At 43.1% G+C, this 25,271-nt stretch overlaps 1 protein-coding gene across 1 annotated transcript in view; it reads left to right on the plus strand.

Annotated features, from left to right (window-relative positions):
- The first annotated feature begins 1,363 nt into the window (after window positions 1–1,363).
- Window positions 1,364–25,271, plus strand: part of hunk (hormonally up-regulated Neu-associated kinase) — a 70,572-nt gene continuing 46,664 nt past the window's right edge. The window contains exon 1 of the mRNA XM_003219039.4: window positions 1,364–1,877. Coding sequence (XP_003219087.1) covers window positions 1,623–1,877 — 255 coding nt within the window. The 5' untranslated portion in view covers window positions 1,364–1,622. The remainder of the gene's footprint in view (window positions 1,878–25,271) is intronic.

Raw genomic sequence — 25,271 nt, forward strand, 5'->3', positions numbered from 1 at the left:
AATTGTGTTAGATGCACACACACACACACACACACACACACACACAGTATCCTTGATTTTAACTGTATTTTAAACCACTCCAGACTATTCCATAATACAGTTTGAGGGGGGGGGGGGAGGGGGGGAATATGACTCGCCAAAAAATCGAACCAGAACAATTTTGTGCTAGGTAAACTCATGAAGAATATCAATGGTCTCAGAAGAGCAAAATATAGTTGGCAAATCTGCATCCGTTTACAGATCCGAGGGCTCAGATGTTACCTTTGTCACGTGGAGGCTGCTTTAAAACATTTCTCTATGCAGAGGCCACCAGAAGAGGGTTTCTAACATTTTCATAGCATGAGATGCAATCGAACTATGTGAACAGAGAAATGGAATAGTTTCATAGTCAACTGATACAGAACTAGGATTTGCAGAGGCAAACCTACCACCAGGCACAGTGTGATGGCTATCTCAGACAACAGTTTTTTTAAAAATTTAATTGAAAGGTGACACATTGTTTCATTGAAGGACAACAAATAGAATTCATAATTAGTGTATATTTTAATATTGGTTAAGAATGAGAAACAATGTAATGGATTTGTGTCGTCGAAGGCTTTCATGGCCAGAATCATTGGCATGCTATGAGTTTTCTGGGCTGTATGGCCATGTTCTGGAAGCATTTTCTCCTGACCTTCCATCCATATCTATGGCAGGCATCTATGGCAGGTGGTAGGTCTGCTGGAAACTAGGCAAGTGGGGTTTATAAATCTGTGGAAGGTCCAGGGTGGCAGAAAGAACTCTTGCCTGCTTGAGGCAGGTGTGAATGTTGCAGTTGGGCACCTTGATTAGCACTGAATAGCCTTTCAGCTTCAAAGCTTGGCTGTTTCCTTCCTGGGGGAATCTTATCTTGGGAGGTGTTAGCTGGCAAGGATTTCAATGGCTTCTCTGTGTAGTCTGACTGGGTGGCTGTGAGAGTGGTCCAGCATGTCTGTGTTCTCAAATAACATAGAGAACTGTGTCCAGGTGGGTTCATCAAGTGCTCCGCTATGGCTGACTTCCCTGGCTGAGTTAGTCTGCGGTGCCTTCCCTGTTCCTTGAGCAACATTTTTCAGGGGACAGAGCTGCGGAGGGATGGGTACCCCCCCCCCCTTCGCTTCCCCTCTCATTACACGTGTTCCCAGAAGAGATGGGACCGAAGGACTGCCAAGGCGGCGTCTCCCCGAAGCCCTGCGTGGAAAGGGAGCCTCAGAGAGGCGCGCAGCCGGGGCGGGGGGCTCCATGGAGGGAGGGGCGAGAGCAGAGGAGGCGGGGCCAGCGCTGACGGGCAGCTCCGACGCGGGGCAGGCAGCCAATGGGCTGGCGGGGAGGCTGGAGACAATTGAGCTGCGGGAGCTGGCTCAGGCGCCCTGTTCAACGTGAGCTTTTGCCTCCTTCGCCTGCCTGCGCGGGGCTTTTGGGGTCTTGCGAGGAGACTTGCAAGGAGCGCGCGTTGCCTTTCGCTCTCCCTCCAAGAAAGAGGCTGCGAGGAGTCCCCGAGGTGCCTTATCAGCCGGGTCTCCCCACGTGGAGCGACTTTGCGGGGAGTTGCAGCAGGAGCAGAGAGGCGCGTCTCTCTCCAAAGGAGTCTCTCGCAGCGCAGGATGCCGGCGGCGGCGGCCGAGGGTCTGCTGGCCGAGCCCCCCGCGGGCAGTTTCGTGGACGGGGAGCCCACCACGCCCCCGCCGGGCCCCGAGGGCCCCTTCCTGGCCGCCTGGGTCAACGCCGCCGCCTCCCGGGAGCGCCTCCGCGAGTTCCCGCACACCAAGCGCGTGGGCAACTACCTGATCGGCAGGAAGCTGGGCGAGGGCTCCTTCGCCAAGGTCCGGGAGGGCCTCCACGTCGTCACCGGGGAAAAGGTAAGCCCACCCCCCATCATGCCCCGTTTCCCCGCCCCGCTTTCCCCGCTGCAAACTGCGCCCGTCGGACAACAACAAACTCCCCCAAGAGCACGCCAAAGGAAGCCCCCAATGCCCACCAGGGCTCTGCGCGACAGTGTCACCACCACCTGGACCCCAATTAGCCCCCCAGGGTTTCCTATGCACGGTGAAATCGCTTTCTTCAAGACCGATTGGAAACTGCATCCCATGGTCTGTGTAGATGGCTGCTAAGCGGAGCGGTTTCTCATCCGCACCAGTCTTTTCGCTCCATGCTGCCTCCAGGGGGCGCCCTCGGCCGCCTCTCCGCTCTCAGGCGCTTCTGCAGGGACCTCATCACACCAGAGCTTGGCTCCACTTTAGGGAGGGGGCTTTTTTTCCGCGTCAGGAGCAACCTGAGTTGCTTCTGGTGTGAGAGAATTGGCCGTCTGCAAGGGGACGCCCAGATGTTTTGATGTTTTACCATCCTTGTGGGAGGCTTCTCTCATGTCCCCGCATGGAGCTGGAGCTGATAGAGGGAGCTCATCCGTGCTCTCCCCGGGTGGGATTCGAACCTTGGCAGCCTTCATGTCAGCAACCCAACCTTCAAGTCACAACACTTTAATCCACTTCGCCACGGGGGCTTTAAACACCTTAGCCAGACAAGTCCTGGGCCTCACCAAACTACCAGCCTTAGAGTTCTGCAGGAGGCAGAAACCGGATTTAAGTGGATTCATGCTCTAGTGTGATGAGGCAACGGGAGAGGCGTCCAGACGGAAGGCTGAAGCCACGGCTGGACTCAAAATGCATTCAGAAGTGGCTCCTTCCTTCCTTCATAGAATCCATATTCCACTGGAAAGGGCAGGAGAAGGAGCAACCTTTTTCAGGGGACAGAGCTGCTGTGGGATGGACATTCTCTCCCCCCTCTCATTACAGGTGTTCCCAGCAGAGTGATAGGATTAAAGGACCCTGATTTCACAATTTAATAATAATAATAATAATAATAATAATAATAATAGGGTTGCTGTGAGTTGTCTGGCCTGTATGACCATGTTCCAGAAGCATTCTCTCCTGATGTTTTTGCCCACATCTATGGCAAGCATCCTCAGAGGTTGTGAGGTCTGTTGGAAAACTATGCAAGTGAGGTTTACATATCTGTGGAATAATGTCCAGGGTGGGAGAAAGAACTCTTGTCTGCCAAGCCCGGGGCTGTGGCGCAGACGGGAGAGCAAACCAGCTGCAATTAACTGCAATGAATCACTCTGACCAGGAGGTCATGAGTTCGAGGCCTGCTCGGAGCTATGTTGTTTGTCTTTGTCCTATGTTAAAAGGCATTGAATGTTTGCCTATATGTGTAATGTGATCCGCCCTGAGTCCCCTTCGGGGTGAGAAGGGCGGAATATAAATGCTATAAATAAATAAATAAACAGCTCTCACAGTGAAGTTCTTCTTCTTAATGTTCAGGTGGAGTCTCTTTTCCTGAAGTTTGAAGCAGTTGTTCCATGTCCTAGTCTCCAGGGCAGCAGAAAACAAGTCTGCTCCCTCCTCCCTGTGACTTCTCCTCACATATTTAGGCATGGCCCTCATCATGTCTCCTCTCAGCCTTTTCTTCCGCTGGCTAAACATGCCCAGCTCTTTAAACCACTCCTCATAGAGCTTGCTCTCCAGACCCTTGGATCATTTCAGTTGCTCTCCTTTGCACACATTCCAGCTACCTTCCTTCCTTCTGTGTTGCTGTGAGTTTTCTGGGCTGTATGGCCATGTTCTAGAAGCATTCTTTCCTGATGTTTCTCCTGCATCTATGGCAGGCATCCTCAGAGGCTGTGAGGACTGTTAGAAACCAGGCAGTTGGGGTTTACATATCTGTGGAATGTTCAGAGTGGGAGAAAGAAATCTTGTCTGAGGCAGCTGTGAATGTTTCAATTGGCCTCCTTGATTAGCATTTAATGCCTTTCAGCTTCAAAGCCTGGCTGCTTCCTCCCTGGGGGAATCCTTTGTTGGGAGGTGTGAGCCAGCACTGATGGATTAATGTCTAGAATTCCTCTGTTTTCAGAGTGTTGTTCTTTATTTACTGTGCTATTTTAGAGGTTTTTAAATATTGGTAGCCAGATTTTGTTCATTTTCATGGTGACCAGTTGCAACATTCACAGCTGCCTTCAACAGACAAGAGTTCTTTCTTCCACCCTGAACATTCCACAGATATAAAACCCCCATTTGCTTAGTTTCCAACAGACATCAGAACCTCTGAGTGTGCCTGCCATAGAGACAGACGAAAGGTCAGGAGAGAATGCTTCTGGAACATGGCCATACAGCCCGGAAAAGTCACAGGAACCCATTGATTCCAGCCATGAATACCTTCGACAACAAATCTTCCATCCTTCCTTCCTTCCCCATTCCTTGTTCCCCCCCTCTCCCTCCTTATTCCTTTCATCCTATTTTCCTTTTCCTTTCTTTCCTTCCTTCTCCTTCCCTCCTCTATCACGCTCTCTCTCTAGCTTCCTACTTTCCTTTCTTCTTCCCCCCTCCTTGAGAACAAAGAAAGGTAGGAATAAATGGGGTGAGGAGGTAGAAAGAGGGGTTGGGAGTGAGAAAGACCCTTTGTGAGGACATCTTCCAACTGGAGAAAGTCTTTGCAAGGAAAAATGGGCAGAGCTTGAGTGAAAGTATATGCAAAAAAGGGACAGCAAAAGCTCTCCACCACAAATTCTTTTGACAGTAGTTCAAAAGGGTATCAACTTGCTTATGTGTGTGAGTGTATATATACATGCATGCATGCATGCAAACACACGCAAAAGGGAGTGATTGCATTCAGTCACAGTAATACAAAGGGGTATCAGGTTTAAAATGGTGGATTATGTGTTTTCATGATTATTTGTTGTGCACATTTGTTATTGTGTCTAATGTTTAATTGCTGTATTTTAACTGACTGTATGTTTTTAATGTTGGAAACCGCTCTGAGTCCCTTGAGGAGATAGGGCGGTATATAAATAAAGTTTATTTATTTATTATTTATATTATTAGTCAACTTGCTTATGTGTGTGTTTATATATATGTGTGTCTATTTACATATGCAAAAAAGGAAAGTAACTGTACTCAACCACAAGTTGTTCAGACAGTAATACTTTTAAAAGGGTAGCATTCCTCTCTGTGTGGATAGGTGGATATGTGGGTGTGCATATTGTTGTTGTGTGCCTCCAAGTCCCTTTTGACTTACAGTGATCCTAAAGCTAATCTTGAAGCCCCCAGTAGTGCAACGGATTAAACCGCTGAGCTGCTGAACTCGCTGACCAAAAGATCAGCGGTTCAAATCCAGGGAGCAGGCTGAGCTCCCGCAGTTAGCCCCAGCTTCTGCCAAACTAGCAGTTTGAAAACATTCAAATGTGAGTAGATCAATATCACTCCAGTGAGAACGTATTGGTGTGTCCATGCAATCATGCTGGCCAAATGACCTTGGAAGTGTCTACGGACAACGGCAGCTCTTCGGCTTAGAAATGCAGATGAGCACCAACCCTCAGAGTTGGACACGACTAGACTTAATGTCAGGGGACAACCTTTACCTTTACCTAAAGCGAACCTATTACAGTTTTGTTTTCTGGGGCTTAGAGTGTGTGACTTACCCAAGATCACCCAGTCAAGTGAAGATTCAGATCTTGATCTCCAGTGTTGTAATCCAACACACAAACCATTCTTTCATAATGTCTTTCATAATGTCAAAACAAAACACTGGTGGGATTATTTTTTTCCTTGCTGCAGAAGGGCAAGAAGACACAGGGACCTTGGAGATCATGGACAGAAATTTTGTGGCCCTCCAAGTCTGGTTGGACTGCAACTTCCAGCAGTCCTAACCAGCACGGACAAAGACAAACTATGCAGGGAATAGCAACCCAACAATATTTGGAGAGCTGCACAATTCCCACCCCTTTCTAGACAGACTGGCAGGTTATTTCCAGACTGTCTGGTTTTTCCCTCTCTCACCAACTTAGCGCTCCCACCGGTAATGTATTGTTCAGCTTTCATCATGCCAGCAGCTTGCCCAAAGTCAAAGAATGTTATAATGGGTAGGTGGCAGGATCCTGCTAGTACTCTCCACTTGGTTCTGCCTTCATCCCCCCTCCCCAATCCCAGCTTCTGCAAAATAATTTCTTGGGGGAAAAAAGAGACAGAATAGATTTTATGTGAAAAGAAGGATGAGGCAATGAGAAAATGCAGATTGAGGATGGCAGTGTTTGGCCACCAATGATAGCAAGATAAATCCATACTTCAAAAGCCATGTCTGGATGTTCCTCTATTTGCAAAAAATATATACATGACAGTCTTATGCATGTCTATTTAGTACTCCTATTTGATTTAGTGGGGTTTATATAGAAAGTGACTTGGGTGGTTGCACATAACACATTGCTAGAATCATCCAATTAGTTCACTAGATGGAGGTTTAAATTTTTTTGAGATAGGTTCACTGCTTGTCAGAGTGGTTTTCAAGGTTGCAGTTGCATGAGTTCATTGATACTCGCTCCCCAGAGGCCCTGTTCCTAATGTCCCAGATCTTATCTGGAGAAAGTGGACCTGGCTTCAGTTGCATAAACACAATGACACACAGACTAGACTACTGATGGCTGTTTTTGATTGCTGCTGTCGTTATGTGCCTTCAAGCTGATCCTGACATGAGGCAACCTTGTCACAGGGTTATCTAGGCAAGATTCATTCAGAGGGCGATTGCCTTTGCCTTCCTTTGAGGCTGAAAGAACATGTCTTGCCCAAGGTCGTTCAGCATGTTTTCACGGCTGAGGAGGAATTCAGACCTTGGCCTCCTGGAGATCTTGTCCAACAATGGTGATTTCACAATATTACATTGAATCTGTACCGGTGACTCTGGCTGGTGGTTAATTTAAAATTACTTTAAAATATTTTTAAACTGTAAATGGTTTGGATCCAGATTATTTGATTGATAGTATTCAATAATGTAAACTTGCACAGTAGTGATACTTTAGCTGTCAATTTCTTCTGCTTGGAGCTCTCCATAAATCAGTGTTTCTCAACATGGAGGTCGAGACCCCTGGTGGGGTAGCAAGGGGGGTGTCAGAGGGGTCACCAAAGACCACTGGAAAACACATTGGTGGTGGAGTTCAGAATGCTCTTTGATTGTAGGTTAACTATAAATCCCAGCAACTACAACTCCCAAATGACATAACCAACTCTCTCTCCCCCCCCCCACTACCTCACCAGTATTCAAATTTGGGTGTATCAGGCATTTGTGCCAAATTTGGTCCAGTGAATGAAAATACATCCTGCATATCAGATATTTATGTTAAAATTCATAACAGTAGCAAAATTACAGTTATGATGTGGCAACAAAAATAATTTTATGGTTGGGGGTCACTAAATATGAGGAACTGTATTAAGGGGTCATGGTATTAGGAAGGTTGAGAACCACTGCCATAAATGCAGCGATATTGCAGAATTAATGCAGTTTGACATGACTTTAACTGCCATAGCTATGGAATCATGGGAGTTGTAGTTTACATGTTCATTACCTTCTCTGCCAAAGAGTTCTGGTGCCTCACCAGCCCCAAATCACAGGATTCCATACCATTGAGTCATGACAGTTCAAGCAGTGTCAAACTACATTAATTCTACAGAGTAGATGTTGCCTATGACTCCCTCAGTGGTTTCCTTCAAAGCAGACATAGTATTTTGATCGCTGTCTTTTCTAAAAAATGTATACTGAACCCTCCCAATTTGTAGGCTTCTAGTCCATGGTTTCAACTAACAATGGATCACTGCAGCTGATATACCCAAAATGATGGTGATGTGCCTGTGGATGAGCTGATGAGAATGAATGGACATCATTGCTTTTTAATCATAGCCTGGTATCTCCTAATGGGCCACTTGTGTGGAGTCCCAGAACTTAACCTCCTGCAAATCTGTAGGGCCCATCATATTGAATTCTAATGTCTTTTAAAAAAAGGTATGGATATATTGTTTTTTATGCGTATTGTGAACCCTCTTGTAAGGAATATGAATATGTGAATGAATGAATGCACACATCCCACTTAAAAGTTGGAATATGAATGGAAGCATAAATGTATTCACAAATAAATGTTGGCTGAATGATTTTGCAGAAATTCATTTTTCTTATAGGACTGGCCATGTAACAATGCACTCCTTTATACATTATGCACCAGTAAATCATAACCAAGTAACTGTTGCCACTTCAGTTTGCTTTTTTGACCAGCACTAATCTGAATTTCACAAATAATAGTTTCTTTTCAATCTGCTACATGGAGGGTTTCTATGTTATCTGATGATACAGTTATCGGATGTTGGGAGAATAAGGTACCATATTGCTTCTTTTGTACCACATTCAACTTGATCCTGTACATGTTTATTGAAAAATGAATACCACTGAACTTGGTGGGACTTACTTTGCGGTAGGTGTTTATAGGATTACCATACAGTGTTATTTCGTATCTCATGCACAGACCGAATCATCTGAAATGACGGAAGACCTCTCTCCATCCCAATCACTACTGCTTTGGCCTCAGGAAGAGAGGACAATAGCCAGCATCTCCTGGATTCAATCTCTTCCCCCACTGCCACCTCCTTTTTCTTGTTTGTTGTTGTGTCTTTTTAGATTGTAAGCCTTCGGGCACAGAGCTGTCAAATTAACCATTGTCAACTACTCATATAAAATACCATGTACACTAATGGTGCTAAATAAATAAATAAATGTCTGTACTAGTTGAGTTCAGTCATCATTTGGGGATAGGAAGAAAAGAATATCATCTAAAAATGCATCTGGGATAAACAAAAAAGCTGGGATTGGATCCTGGGCTATAGCTCCTGAATAGAAGGGCTCCTAGAATATCAAAGCAGATAATCCACAATATCTGCTTTGAACTGGATTATCTGAATCCACATTGTCATATAATCCAGTTCAATGTGGATTTTATACAGCTGTGTAAAAGGGGCCCACATCTGCTGTTGCTTAACTGTATATACCTTGACTATTGAAGCAACAGTATGATGAAAACCTGGGTTCAGATCCTGGGATACAGGGCCTGTCTAGAAGAGTCCTGGGTTATATGACTGTGTGGAATGGCCCGAAGTTGTTTTGAAACTACACCTTCCAGAAGCTCATACTGACTAAGAGCCCTTTCACACAGCCATATGATCCAGAATATCTGCTTTGAAGTGGGATTTCTGAGTCTCCACTGCCATATAATCCAGTTCACTGTGGATTTTATACAGCTGTGTGGAAGGGGCCTAAGAGATTCTGAGAGTAGCAGTCAACAAAAGTAATTTTTCCAAGCTCTAGGCTTGTGGTTGAAAAACAGTGAAACAAGTTATTTCTCAAATATTAGTACAGTAGAATAACATGCACTTTTAGTATTGCAAATAAAATTGTCAGCTTTATATGAGGTTACACTCTACATTTCTTTTCTTTTTTTTGTAAGAAAAGGAGGCTGCAGTCTCACATAGGTTTCCATAGCATTAGTTAAAGAGATGGTCTAAACGATATACAGAACCATTCTGAATAGCAACATTCTTCCCTCCCACCAGAGCTATGCCATCTGTATTTCAAACAGGATCACACACATGTGGAGTGAAAAGGATGCTTGCAATACATATAGAATTTCTTAAATCTTTTTGTAGTCAAAACGGAATCTGTTGCCACCGATGTCTGGTGGTATGTATTTGTGCTTCCACATTAATGAGGTCATTAATTCTATCTTTTTTGCTTTGTTCATTCAATCTCTGAGTTGTTTTTCGTGTCAGGAGTGACTTGAGAAACTGCAAGTCACTTTTTGTGTGAGAGAATTGGCCATCTGCAAGGGGACGCACAGATTTTTTATGATGTTTTTACCATCCTTGTGGGAGACTTCTTTCATGTCCCCACATGGAGCTGGAGCTGATAGAGGGAGCTCATCCGCGCTCTCTCCGGGTTGGATTCAAACCGGCAACGTTCAGGTCAGCAACCCAACCTTCAAGTCATCAGTCCTGCTGGCACAAGGGTTTAATCTACTATGCCACCGGGGGCTCCATCTCTGAACTAGGATGCATTTTTTCAGTGATGAACTCAACTTGAGGGTTTGTGTGTGTGTGTGTGTCAGGAGTGACTTGAGAAACTGCAAGTCGCTTCTGGTGTGAGAGAATTGGCTGTCTTCAAGGACATTGCCCAGGGGATGCCCAGATGTTTTGATGTTTTACCGTCTTTGTGGGAGGCTTTCTCATGTCCCCGCATGGGGAGCTGGAGCTGTCAGAGGGAGCTAACCTGCTCTTTCTGGGTTCGAACCACTAACCTGTTGGTCAGCAGTCCTGCCAGCACAAGGGTGTAGCCCAGTGGTTCCCAACCTTTTTTGACCAGGGACCACTTTGACCAAGGACCGGTTGAACAGGGACCACATTGATCAGGGACCGCTTTGACCAGGCACCACTCTCCAACATTAGTACCAAAAGGGTTATGAATCAGTTTTTGGTCACCTTTGGATTTGGTTTGGTTATTTGGGGTGCTGATTCAGAAAATTGCATTGGATAGACCACATCAGCTCTAGTTTCTGATACAGAACATATGCCATCCAATAGTTGCCCTCTGCTCGCCCACAGAAAACCATATTTAATGATCTAGAGTTGATGTGGTCTATCCAATGCAATGGTCAACTCTGCAGAAAGGAGTGGAAATAAAATAAATAAATAGGAAGGAGGTTCGTGGACCAGATTTTTGTGTTGTCGAAGGCTTTCATGGCTGGAATCGCAGGGCTGTTGTGTGTTTTCCGGGCTGTATGGCCATGTTCCATAAGTATTCTCTCCTCACCTTTCGCCCACATCTACATCAGGCATCCTCAGAGGTTGTGAGGTATATGACAACCTCTGAAGATGCCTGCCATAGATGTGGGTGAAATATCAGGGAAAATACTTCCGGAACATGGCCATGCAGCCCAGAAAACACACAACAACCAGATTTTTGTCCCTACGGCCTACTGCTGAGCCACGGCCCACAGGTTGAGAACCACTGGTTTAACCCATTGCACCACCTGGGATTCCCCTCAACTTGAGTAAATATATATCAAATGCAATGAATCTTGCGAGCTCCGTTGGATCTTACAGTTCTCTTCTATGCTGAAGGGGAAGAGTAGGGAATGTTTGGCCATTCAGACATTACTGACTTTTAGTTCCCATCACGCATGCCTAATATAGTAAATTAAGAGGACAAATTGTAGTCCAACATCTGCCTATGCTGTCTAGGCGGATGAGAGTGTATGCAGAGCTGCACCATTCTCCAGCCCAGATACTTCAGCCCAAGCCAGGATGAATCTTGAAAGCCTTGATTTCAACCATTGAAAACAAATCTGTTTACTCATTTCATTAATGGCCAGGTTTTTTGAAGTCACCCGTCTCTCCTCTTTTGTATGGAATAAGCTGTTTTGAATCACTGGTAGTCAGTACAAAACAGTTGCTAAATATAAAACTCACCAAGTTGTGCCATTAGGATAGAATGACTAATATCAGAAGTGATCTTGTAATAGAAGTCTATAGTTAGAGAAAGTAAATAGCTGTGATACTGTGTATTTTTGAACCTTAGCAATGCAGGGGTAGTTTATGTGGGAAGAGCAAGCATTCCACAGAAAGCTGGAAATTCCTGTTAACCTTCGACAGGTTGATGTTAAAGGAAGCAAGTAGTTTGTGAAAACTGCTGTGTAGCAAGTCCTGCTGGATTTGACCGTGATCAAACATTTTACCAAAAAGTTGCTAAAATTGAAACTACATGCTCTTGCAGTAAACATGTTTCCTTTGAATTTGTATCTTGCTTTAATTTTTGAAGAACTTCTGGAATGTTTGAAATACGTGTGCAAGGAGTAGTATAGCTCCAAGTCTTCTCTGTAAGTATTGAGTTGCCAAGAGTTATAAGGTAGATATGGTTGCTTCAAGACAGGTCAAAATTCTAAAGTAGTTGAATTTTCAACTGCTTTCCATTTTATAAAACTAAGGTAATATTTTACAGGAATATCCAGTTGTTATTATTTTGGGTTTTTTTCTTTTAAATGCTGCTTTGACAAAATATTGATAAAGGTGCAATATTCACCAGATCTACTGATGATTCCTTCTGCAATTACCACTTTTGAGGTATCTAAAATACAAATAAAATGGTAAAGGTTTTCCCCTGACATTAAGTCTAGTTGTGTCTGACTCTGGGGGTTGGTGCTCATCTCCATTTCTAAGTCGAAGAGCCAGCGTTGTCCGTAGACACCTCCAAAGTCATGTGGCCAGCATGACTGCATTGAGTGCTATTACCTTCCCACCAGAGCAGTACCTATTGATCTACTCACATTTGCATGGTTTCGAACTGCTAGGTTGGCAGAAGCTAGGGCTGACAGCGGGAGCTCACTCCGCTCCCCAAATTCGAACCTCCGATCTTTTGGTCTGCAAATTCAGCTGCTCAGCCGTTTAACCCGCTGCGCCATCTGGGGCTCCCTAAAATACAAATACATTATACTATATCTATTACCTGTGCATGTTCGCTTGCCATCCTATGGGTTTATATATAAAACATGACAAAACACATGATAGAACATTTTAAAGGATTTTCGGTTCTTTCAAGGCAGGATGAGCATCAGCCTGCTGATTAGCAGTTAACTGTACATTAATTGTTACACAACCAGTTCTTTCCTTGAGAGATTTGCAAACCTATTTTAAAATATATTATCCCCACAGTGTCGTCCTAGACTGTATATCTTAAGTAAAACAGAAACATTTATTAGTAAAGTCTATTGACTCTTATCCCAAACTGAATGAATTACAGCAAACTAACTAATATTTTTTCAGCTGAAATTTTCAATGTGTTTTGCAGCAGGCTGAGGCACACGTGTGCCCAGTACTTGTCCTCTTCAAATAATCTGCATTCAAATATTGAAGTTCAAAGATACCTTAGCCTATTTACAGAAATAGTTATCCTCCTTGTCCTACATGCTTTTTCCTTTTCCACATAAAATCTGTTTTAGTTTCAGAAAGCCAGTGGTATACATATATACACGCAACATTTTAGGTTAAATTGATACCAGGTGAGCTCTTGCATGAAACTAACATCTGGTTTTGTGTATGTTTTTTTCTAAAAAAATTAAATGGTGTGTAAGGTAGACCATGTTCTGTTGTTGGAGTCATGTTTTGTACAAAAATGTCTCATTAATTGAAATATGCCCTGAACAAGATTTCATTTATGGGCAGGAGCTCTTTTGAAGCCATTGGCGTTAAACTAGAATTTTTTTTTCACATGTTCACTGGTCAGCTATGCTATTAATGTTGCTCTTAATTCCCATAAAATAGTTTAAATCCATTGACGTTTACAGGGTTAAACAAAAGAAAACTTTTCACTGTTCATTGGTCATATCTCCATAAAAAAACGCTACCTGAACTAAGAAATGCTTTTATTATTCGAAGGGTGAGATCTTTACTTTGTCACATCTTCTACGGTGCTTTGGTTTTAAAGTAATATGAAGGTTTTGGAATTAGCTATGCCCTTTGAGTAGGGTATAGAAAGTGGTGGTCTTGACTCAAGATTTATTTATTTACTAGCTGTACCGGCCACGTGTTGCTGTGACCCAGTCTTGTTCAATGGGAAAGAAAGGATAGAGAGCCATGCTATTTTCCTGGAGCGACCCCAGTGTCTCCTCCTCCCTTTTATTAAAAATCTGGCTACCAGTATTAAAAAACTCTAAAATCAGGGCAGTAAATGAAGAACACCACTCAGAAAACAGAGGAATTCCAGACATAAAGCAATCGGGGTTAGTTAACACATCCCAACAAAGGATTCCCCCAGGCAGGAAGAACCCAGGCTTTGAACTGCAAGGCTATTCAGTGCTAATCAAGGTGACCAATTGCAACATTCACACTTGCCTCAAGCAGAAAAGAGTTCTTTCTTCCACCCTGTACCTTCCACAGATGTATAAAGATAAGCCTCCCACAGAATGGTAAAACATCCTGGTGTTCCCTGGGCAACATCCTTGCTGATGGCCAGTTCTCTCACACCAGAAGTGGCTTGCAGTTTCTCAAGTTGCTCCTGACACGGGGCAAAATTCATCCCCTGGCAGGAAGTAGCCAGGGTTTGAAGCAGCAAGAATATTCAATGCTAGTTAAGTTTGCCAATTGCAACATTCATATTTGCCTGTAGCAGAAAAGAGTTCTTTCTCCCACCCTGGACCTTCCACAGATATATAAAGATAAGCCTCTCACAGAATGGTAAAACATCCTGGTGTTCCCTGGGCAACATCCTTGCTAATGGCCAGTTCTCTCACACCAGAAGCAGCTTGCAGTTTCTGAAGTTGCTCTTGATACTCTTTCCATGGCTAGGCCTCAGTCTTGGCTTCGCCTAGCCGTCCCTTGCGGCCTTGCCTACGCCAGTTGCTAAAGAGTAGAAACTTCTTGGCTGTTGCTTGTGCCATTGCTAAGGGGAGGAGCCATCTGTTGTAATGGTTGCTAAGGGAGATGGGGAGTGCTTTGTCGTTGCTAAGGGGAGGAGCCGTCTGTTAGGACTAGCTAAGGGAGGAGGAGTCTGATTGGTCATTACTTAGGAGTTTGTTTTTACCTTTCTCAGGTGAAACACTCGTTATTTGATTGCTATTTTGTGTCCAAATTTCATAGCAATTGATGGAATAGTTTGGGAGACATGATGTTGTGACTGCGCCTTCGGGGATTATGGTTGATGGGGATGGAATTCGAAGAGGAAGAAAAAACCCTCGTGATGAGGGTTCACTGGAGGAGTTGCGCAGGAAGCGACTTAGAGAGCTATATGGGGGATCTTCTGAGGAAGATTCAGATGGGGAGATGGATGCTGAGGAACAGGTGGTGGCTGGGGAAGCGGGCACTGAATGGGCACAGCCACCGGAGATGTCTGGGGATTTGGGGTCTATGGATACTTCTGAACCTGGGGTTTCTGCAGGAGCTGATCCCAATTGGGATGCTTGGAGAAGGGAGGATGGTTCTTTAAGTGTTCATGGGGCTAAGTGTGGGCAGGATGATTGGGACTCCGACGAATTGCTAGGTACTCCAGATCCACGAGCTCTAGCTGTGTGGAGCTCAGACTCTGAGTAGATTTGGGACACCTGGTGTTTGGGTGTGAGTGTTTGGTCACCCAGGAGGAAGGGGAATAAAATGGGAATGTTTGGCCACTGCACCTTGCGTGTGGCAAGGTGTTGCTGAGGCGCCATTGGGATCTCTGTGTTTCCATGAAGACTGGCCTTGGACTATGATTTGAATCTGCTGTTATCACCTAGCTTGGCTCTCGCTGTGTCTTATCGTGGACCTGTTTTGGATGACTGCACCCTCTTCAGATCTTGGATCGGAATTTGACCTTGCTACTGCCTTCGCCCTGTGATTGATGACTACTATCGGCTTTTGACTCCTGGCTTGATCTTTGGACACCGCTGTTATCTCCTGACCTGACCTTGGAATCCCGGACGACGTCTTTTCACCATCCTTTTGGAGCCTTCGGCTTTATCCACATTGTGGAAGCAGTCTACTGCATTCTTAGTTTGTTTGTTTGTTTCCTGACCAATTTGGTGTTTTCTTTTGGGAACTGTTCCTTTGAAAACTACAGAGCCGGCTGGCAGGGCTTGGACTCAGAAAGTGCAGTTTGCACTAAGTTTGTTTAGCTTTGTTTTTACCTGCTTGTGTTGCTGAATTATATTTTTGTTTGAACTGCTCTTGAAGCACTGATAGTGAAGTGTTTCAAGGTTTTTTCTGTGTTAACATTACTTTTTGGCTTATCTGCTGAATAAACTCTATTTTTGTTCGCTAATTGGCGTCTGACTCTTGACACATGAGATCCTAACAAACAGACATTACATTTTTATGCAAGAAGCAAATTGAGGATATACAGTTATAATGTATTTAAATAAACAAAGTTGTGAGAGAATCAGCTGTCTACAATGAAGTTACCCAGGTGACACCCGGATGTGGTACTATCCTGCAGGGAGGCTTTTCTCATGTCCCCCTTGACTCAAAATGCATGTCTCTCCTTCATTGCCAGCCTGCTTCATTCCTCATTGACCAGTGGAAGATGGAGGTGCTTCTGAGGGCCCTTCCACACTGCTCCTATATCGCAGGATCTCATACCAGATTATATGTTTATCCCAAGTCATCTGGCAGTGGGGACTCATTCCATTTTTAAGTAGATAATCTGGGATCAATTCCTGGGATAAAGGGCAGTGTGGAAGGGCCCTGAGAGGTTACAAGGACAAGAGACCTGTTATGCATACATGGTCTTTCATCTTGCTTTTCTCTTTATTTCTGGCCTAAAATGTTTCAAAAAGTGAAGAGGAAACACAGATGAAAGATTATCTCTGAAAAAAGAGTGGCAAATTAAAAGGATACTAAAGAATTCAATTTCCCACATACTCCTCTATGAAATCTAGTCTCATTGCTCTTCCACTTCTAGCTCAGGAAGGCAAAGGTCTGTTTGAATGGCAGAAAGTGTAGTGAAGCTGGGGCTTAGCTAGCTTCTGCAGAAGATGACTACAGGAATGGGAGCCAAATCCAAGGTGGAATAATATGTGCACGCCTCTCTTTCTGTGGATTTCTCATTGGAAGCATGCAAAATGATAGAGCACATCTAAGAATTTCAGACAAAAATCTGTTGGTCTTTTATAGATTATAGCAAAAACCTTTGAGAGTGTACTGAGGTGTATCTGTCCTGTGATTTGACTTTGTCACATGTAATTTGAAAGCCTCATCCATCTCACTGATGGAAGACATTTTCATCATACAAAAAAGAAGTTAAGCCCTATCAGAAACAGCTAACCAGGATACGGTTAATTTGTGACCCAGACGTGTTTTAACTGTACATGTTCCATGCAGAATGTAGAAAAAAGTCATGTCACCTGGAAGATTTGGGGGATATATATATATATTGTTTCTTTCCAGGCTCTGGTTCCAGTTCTTCAGACTAAAAGGACCAAGTATATCACCTTGTTTCTTCCATGGCAGGTTATGTAAAGTAATCTCATTTGGTCAATAAAAGGTTGTTTAAGTCATCACATTTATTTCCTCTGTCACAACATGCAGCGAACTCTTTGCTCATTTTGGTAAATAGCCATTGAAATACCTTTCCTCTACATCAGCTGTATTTTGAGCTTAACCTGGATTCCTGGACATAGATGGCATATTATTATGTAATGCCAAGATCTATCTGTGGAAAATATTTGATGAGTTAGCAAGAAAATTCATTTTATGCTCTCAGCTTTCCCTCACAATCCCTGACACTGCTATTTTTCTAGTATGGTAACTTTTTAGAATTTTCTCTGCTCCAAATAGAGTTTTTGTTAGGTTTCAGAGACTGTAAATTGATTTGCGTAACTCCTTTGCACTACCACTTATACTTGTAGGTGTGTCTTGCACAAATGCTTGTACAAGGATATAATTAATTACAGTTGTGTTCTGCTAGCACTAAGCTGGTAAAAAAATCCTTTTTGACAACAATTTCACTAAAGCACTGCACTTTACTGAGCTAGAAAACTCTATAGAAAGGCTTCTCTCACTTAGAAAAGTGAGAAAATCATGAAAGACATAACCCTATAGTGTTTTTGCCTGCCACTTTAAAAGAAATTGAAAAAATGGAGATGAGTATGAAGGTTTCAGAGAAGTTTTCGTTAGGAAACCCTAAGTCTTCTTATTTACAGGGCACTGCCGGGTTTTGGGAAGTATAACCTTGTTCTTCAGCATTTCATAAATAAAAATTTGGACGTATATGGCAAGATGTCAGGACCCAGGCTGCAGAGCACCAATAACCATGCGCAGAGGCCAGAATCTATCTAATATCTTTATTAAAGAAATATATAAAGTCAATAAAAACAAGTGTAGGATATAGTTCAGAAGTAGACCTTTCAGGAAAGGTCAAATATAGTCCAGGAAAACAATGTCCAATATATGATATTAAAGTCCAAAGTTATAATCCACTTTACCGAAACACACACTATTTGGCAAGCAATAGTGTGGGGATCTGTCCATAGTCTTTGAGGCTTAAGGTAAATCCGAAGGAATAGAAAACAAGGCTTGAATCCGAGAAGCAAGGTCCGTGGTTAAAACGCAAGGCAAGGCAAGACTTGAGACTTAACAAGGTCCAACTTGAAACAAGGCAATCGTGGAACAAGAACTGAGTCCATAGAAATCCGTGGAACAAGGCAGGGCTGGGAACTTGATTCAGGAGCTGGGAACTGGAGTAGAAGTCTACACACGATCTCACTCCACGAGCTGACGAATTGACTCCGCAAGGAATCCTTTGTGGCCAACATCTATATAGGATCTTGTTTTCCCGCCAAAGCACACTTTCTCTGGGGAACAAGAACCGAAACCTATACTGTCCAGATGCAGGACTCCTTAAACTTTCCCAAGGGAAACAGACTTAATCATCTAATTTTCTGGCAGCTATCCTGGCGCTTCTGCGAGTCGCCTCCCGAGCGTGTCTATCTTGATTATAATAAAGGCGGCGAGAAAATGGGGGAGATTTCGGCTCAAGGCTTGTTTGTCTGTCTTCTTGTGGGCAAACATCCTGCAGCTGCAAGGGCTCCAAATCTGGCAGAAACGGTGGGAAACCCAAGTTTTCCTCTTCATCTGTCACAACAGTACTAGGAACAGGACTACATGGCCCATGAGACATCACACAAGACAACATCAGAATATGCTCAAGTTGGCAAATATGCTCAAACTATTCATGAGGAAATATACCCTGTTTAGAAGAGACAGTAGCAGCGTGCTTCTGCCCAAGCCTGCAGGGAAGACCAGGGTTTTGCCCCTCTCCTTCCTGCTGATCTCATTGAGTACAAACTCCATCTGTTTGCAGCAGTTCAAATAAGCTGATGAAGAAGAGGGAAATGGAAATAGTAGAGAAAAACTGGACTATTTCAAAAGCCATGGGGAAAAAAGACAACAGAGGTTTAATTGAGATTCTCCCTGGCATCGTCGTCTCACTCGTTCAGTCGTTTTCGACTCTTTGTGACCTCATGGACCAGTCCATGCCAGAGCTCCCTGTCGGCCCGTTGCCGCCCCCAGTTCCTTCAAGGTCGAGCCAGTTACTTCAAGGATACCGTCCATCCATCTCACCCTTGGTTGTCCTCTCTTCCTTTTTCCTTCCATTTTCCCCAGCATCATGTTCTTCTCCAAGCTTTCCTGTCTTCTCATGATGTGGCCAAAATACTTCAACTTTGCCTCTAATATCCTTCCCTCCCTGGCATATTATGACAATTTTATGACAACTTTTATGACAATAAAAGTGATCTGTAAATATACAAAGAGCAAACAATAAATTCTCATCTTGTTCTACTTGTGAATATTGCAGGGACTTTAAAAATCACATTTTAATATCTGGATTCTTTTGTAAAAGCATCTAGTCAGTTCTTACTCAGAGGTGGTTTTGTCAGTTTTTTTCCTCTGAAATATAGCATGTACCACCTGGTATTTGTTGGCAGTCCCCTATCCACCTCCCCCATCCCAGATCAAATGGGATCTGGTGCCTTTAGGGAATTTGACTTGGAGACAAAATGTTGGACTAAGTTATCTTTTATCTTTTTTTAAACCCCTCTGTAACATGCATTTGCAACTCCCCCATTTTGGTCATGGGAACGGTATCCCTTTTTAAAGTGTGGGAATCACTTAAATTAGTTCCATTTCAGTAACATGATTCCTGAAATAAATGTAAAGCTCGTGTTTAAGTGCCTTGCAAAATTTGGCTCGTAATGCAAGAAATGTTATCTTGGTGAGGCTATATAAAAAAGCAACCCTTAAATCTTACTTCTCTTGGGAAAAGAGCAGTTCCAGCTGTGTGTACACTACATAGTTCACAGCCTGGCTGCTTGCGTTTACAGATTTTCCTTCAAACAGCAACAACTAAAAACTAAACAGTGAAAGTGTTGATTGATTTGCTTGAAAAGTCTTTTTCTTAAACTTGGAAATCTATTTTGTAAGCATCTGGCATCTGACTTGAAATGGTCTGTTTTATCTCCCCTCGGTATTTTTTGATTGCAAAAACCAGCATTAAAGTACAAATACCAAACGCATTTGGCAATATCTAATCCTTAAGTTCTATCCTTACATGATTAAGTCTGAAGATTTCAGCTTTAGCTGTAAACCTTCAGTCAGTTAACCACTGATTGTAAGAAGACGGATAGGCTTTGCATTGCTGCCTTGGGACTTCTTAAAGCAATTAACTGAATGTGTGCCCTTACTGAACATCAGGCTTTTTGCAATAGAGTTACATTCTGAGTTCAGAAAGGATAATGCACACCAATGATTATGCAAGATTGGATGTGTGTGTGTGTTTCTAATGAGGCATAATGAAAATATATTCCGTGGTTAGAATGCTCCAGTAGGGAACCAATAGCATCTGAAGCAGTGGTTTCCAGTCTTATGTCAACTATGTCTTAGTGGATTACAATCCCAGAAGCCATGCTGGTTGGAGCTTCATCTCGACCAGAAGCCATGCTGGCTAGGCATTCAATGACATAAAGCCTGTGAAGCCTATTCCCACTTTGCTACTCTGCAGGCAGGCCCTTTTCTGTGCAAAATCCTACCACTTGTCACTATGGCTGTCCACAGAGGTTTTTATTTTATTTTTAACTTACTTTATTTCTGCTTATTGCTCCAGCCAGCATGGAACTGTTGTTTTGGGCATTCTGCCCCACATCCAAATGAAGTGGTTTTGTGGCTTCTCCGATCAGTTCCCTGTAGCACTTTCTTTAGAAGCTGATTTCCTGCTCTTTCCTTTGCACACACCAATTGTATCACTATTACCAATGACTGAAAACCTGTATCTGAAAACCTATCCTATCCTTAGTGCAGCCAGTCAAAAGGAGTGTGCGTTTGTGTGAGAGAGAACAATAGCTTTATTATCAACAGAACTCTTAAAATGATTTTGTATACAGAGAAGTTTAAGATTATGTAGTCTGCCGAGGCATATTTCAGCTAAGCACTTTACAAAATGTTACTGTTATTCAAATACAAACTATCTTAAACTCTACCTTCACCAATCAAACTGAACCATTCCTAACCCTTCTCTCTCTCATTTCTACACTTTATCACAGCCCCGCTTTTACCTCCTGACTTTTTGTTCTCATATACCATGGATTCATCATGATATTTGGGCTTTTCAGTGGTGGAAGGGCCATTTAGAACTCTCACCCCAAACGGCAAAGCCCAGGATTTTTGTGGCTGTTGCTATGGCAGTTAAAGTGGAACCACAGTGCTATAATTGTGATAATTGTGTGGTGTGGAATAGCCTCCTTCAAATAGTCCCTTTCAAACTCCCAGCCAGTTACTCACCACTGCCAACATTCCAAGCAACTTTCTCCATTCTTCTAACAGACCTTTTGCCATAAAGTTTACTGTATGCTTATATGTGCATATATAAACCATCACAGCGCATAAAAATTAAACATAATTCATATAATATGTAGAGAAAAACATTTGTGCAGAATGCAGATCATCACAAATTCTTAAGAACACCTGTAGACCAAAGGTTCAGAAATACTACTCTATAGTGCACTGAAGATGGCATAATAATGGCTGTGAGAAGTTGTTATATACAGTGTTTCCTCTCTACTTCGCGGTTCGCTTTATAATGGTATAAATCATAAAATAATATTATAAATCCCTCTTTCTACTTCCTTCCTAATGAGAAGACGAAGGAAGGAAGGAAGGAAGGAAAAGCTAAAGGGAGAGAAAAGGAGGCTGAAGCAGCTTTGTTTTTGCCTCACAAGGCATGTGCGTGCTTGAGAGGCAAGGAGTGGACAGAGATGCTACTTGCTAGTGAGATTGTAAACAACATAAATATAGCATTTGCAGAATTTCACTTTTTGCAGGTGGTCCTGGAACATAACTCCCACGATAAGTGAGGGAACACCATTCACCATTCACCAGTAGTATCACAGTAATGTATCACTGGCATAACTACCTTCACTGCAGCACTCATAGCAACATAGGCATTGTGAGCATGATGAAGGACAGCTAGAGAAATACAGACACTCAATGTAATATTGCTGCAATAAGCAAGGCAATTAATCCTGAACTGGAAATGATTGGAATTCTATTCTAATCGATCCTACTGTAGCCATGCAATAGGCAAGGTGAACAGCAGCTGCCACCAGAATCCCCTAGAAACATGCACAAACAAGAAAAGGGAAAGAAAGGGGAGAGAGCACATAGGCCTGGATCACCAGCTGCCCCAATGTGTTAATGAAGTATAGATCTATTATGTTCAGCCACCAAAATGGAAAAGATTCAGAATGTTTTTGTTTAGCAGTATTGTTCCATTATCTGGGCAGAGGCCACTAGGGGGCAATAGAAAGAGAAGGATAGTTCATTTTATGAGGGTGGAGGGTGGGTTGAAGGAGAAAAATCATTTCTCCTTGTTATTCTCCCCCATCAATTTCCCCGTCATAGAATCAACCCTTGCTTATGATATGGGAAGGGGGGAGGGGGAATAACCAGCAAAAACAGGGGAAGTGGTTTTCCTCTTTCAACTCCCTCCCCCCATAAAATGGACTATCCTTCTCTCTCTAGCGCTCCCTAGTGGCCTCCACTTGGATAATGACATCGTACCGCTTAAGCTAAGCAAAGGTTACCTGACTTGTTTTATTTCACTTTATAGGTGTGTATTGCTAAGTATGAATAAAATTGAACCACTCCTCTTTTTTGGGGTGGAGAAACCTAGTCTTATTCTTGCTATGGTATTTCTGCCTCTAGTACCAAATTTTCTCTTACTTCAGGTTAGGCCATGATAAGCATAGTGCAGCTGCATGTGCACATCCAATTCGATTTTCTGTGACTCCTTATTTCACTTCTGACATTTTCCAAGCTCCTCCATCCAATCACCACATATTATATAGTTATTTATTTGCAAAGAAATTCTTGGACATGCATACTGTAATCTTAGATACTACAGAAAAAGAGAATTAACAAAAAACATCCTTTCAGATTCCCCACAATTCCTCCAAAATCACAAATGGAGGTAAATTTCCACTCATCTCTAATTTTGGACTGGCTTGGGCATTCAGCCCAGCACAGGTCCACCATGGTCCCTGTTGGTTGCCAGTTCTTCTTTAGCACAAATACGTTTTAGAGAGTACTAAATATTATCTTCATAGGGTAGAAAGTACAGATGGTTCTGTGACGGCTAGAAAATGATGCTGTGTTGCAATGATGCTTTCAGTTCTATACCAGATGCACCTGCCTTTGGCCAATACTGTGTCACTTAACAGCTTTGCTTGATGGCATGACATTTGAGGTTATGGCATTAGCTAAAGCTAGATAGCAGAGCTGATTCATGCTGCAAAATGAGGAACAAATCATGGCTTGACTCTACAGCAGCTATTGCACCTTTATTGTGAATTCCTGTTGACTAGCACATCTTCACATGGACAATTTCCTGAAAGCACATCCAAATACACTTGAGTAAACACTGACTTGTCTGTCCCTGGATGAATTCTCTTAACTTTGTAATAAAGTCAGCTTAGCAGTACTAATTTCGGTCTTACTCCAGTGAATCCTTCTGTCGGTATTTTGGTTCAGGAGAGACAGAGACTTTTGATGATATGGCTTGACTTTGGAAGCAGATCTGTGGAATGGAGCAAGACGAAATTGGAGAGAGATCTTTATCATTTCAAGTGCTGGAATGTTATCTTAAATAGCTTCAGCGAGTAACATTGTGTATATGCCTGCAGCTGTTACTAGATTGGAACCTGACAGATACATAGGCGAGCATGTGAGGAATCTGACCTTAGAAGCAGCCCTTTGCCCTTTGACCCTGGTTCCAGGGCTTTGCTCTTCTGTAACCATGGGTACTTTGCTTATCCTGGATGTGGAACTTTAAAGGGAGAGAGAGAATTAGGAAGTGACAGAAGAAACCTTTTCAGAAAGAAGAAAGCACATCTTTAAGTGCGGGTACATGAAGACTTTGAAGAGCACAGACTGATCAAAAGGGCAATTCCTCATGTGAACACACACAACAAAAAGTAGAAAAAGCACTTACCTCGGCACATATTCCTTCCACAAAATAATATAACTATAAAAAGCTAAAGTTTCTTTATGTCCAACTCTGAAACATAGGACAAGCTGCAAGAGCCCTCTCTCTCCCACCACTGCTTTTAGGGTTTTTTAAATAATTCTTATGACTTGGATATAGAATCATAGAATCATAGAGTTGGAAGTGACCTCATGGGCCATTCAGTCCAGCTCCCTGCCAAGAAGCAGAAGCAGGAAAACCACATTCAGATAGATGGCCATCCAGCCTCTGCTTAAAAGCCTCCAAAGAAGGAGCCTCCACCACACTCCGGGGAAGAGAGTTCCACTGCCGAACAGCCCTCACAGTGAGGAAGTTCTTCCTAATGTTCAGGTGGAATCTCCTTTCCTGTAGTTTGAAGCTGTTGTTCCATGTCCTAGTCTCCAGGGCAGCACAAAACAAGCTTGCTCCCTCCTTCCTATGACTTCCCCTCACATATTTATACATGGCGCTCATCAAGTCTCCTCTCAGCCTTCTCTTCTGTAGGCTAAACGTGCCCGGCTCTCTAAATCGCTCCTCATAGGGCTTGTTCTCCAGGCCCTTGATCATTTTAGTCACCTTTCTCTGGACACATTCCAGCTTGTCAACATCTCCCAGAATTGAACACAGTATTCCAGGTGTGGTTTGACCAAGACAGAATAGAAGGGTAGCATGGCTTCCCTGGATCTAGACACTACACTCCTTTTTCTGCAGGCTAAAATCTTATTGTCTTTTTTAGCCACCGCATGACATTGTTGGCTCATGTTTAACTTGTTGTCCACGAGGGCTCCAAGATCTTTTTCACATGTACTGCTGTCGAGCCAGGCGTCCCCCATTCTGTATCTTTGCATGTCATTTTTTCTCCCTAAGTGGAGTATCTTGCATTTGTCCCTGTTGAACTTCATTTTGTTAGTTTTGGCTCATATTTCTAATCTGTTAAAATAGTTTTGAATTCTGCTCCTGTCTTCTGGAGTATTGGCTATCCCTCCCAATTTGGTGTCGTCTGCAAACTTGATGATCATGCCTTCTAACCCTTCGTCTAAGTCAGTGGTTCTCAACCTGTGGGTCCCCAGATGTTTTGGCCTTCAACTGCCAGAAATCCTAACAGCTGGTAGACTGTTAGGCTGGGATTTCTGGGAGTTGTAGGCCAAAACACCTGGGGACACACAGGTTGAGAACCACTGATCTAAGTCATGAAAAAAATTATGCAGGAAAGTAATTGAGAAAAGCAGTCTTTATTCCCAGCAGAGCTCTGTTTAACCCCTTTAAAATCAGGTTACCATGTGAATGAAACCAACCTCCTATTAAGTAAGGGATTCCAATCTATTCCAGTTTCCAATATATTTATTAAATAACCAATCGGGCAGCAGCCCTAAAAT

This window comes from Anolis carolinensis, chromosome 3, assembly GCF_035594765.1.
Source record: "Anolis carolinensis isolate JA03-04 chromosome 3, rAnoCar3.1.pri, whole genome shotgun sequence".
Taxonomy (NCBI): Eukaryota; Metazoa; Chordata; class Lepidosauria; order Squamata; family Dactyloidae; genus Anolis; species Anolis carolinensis.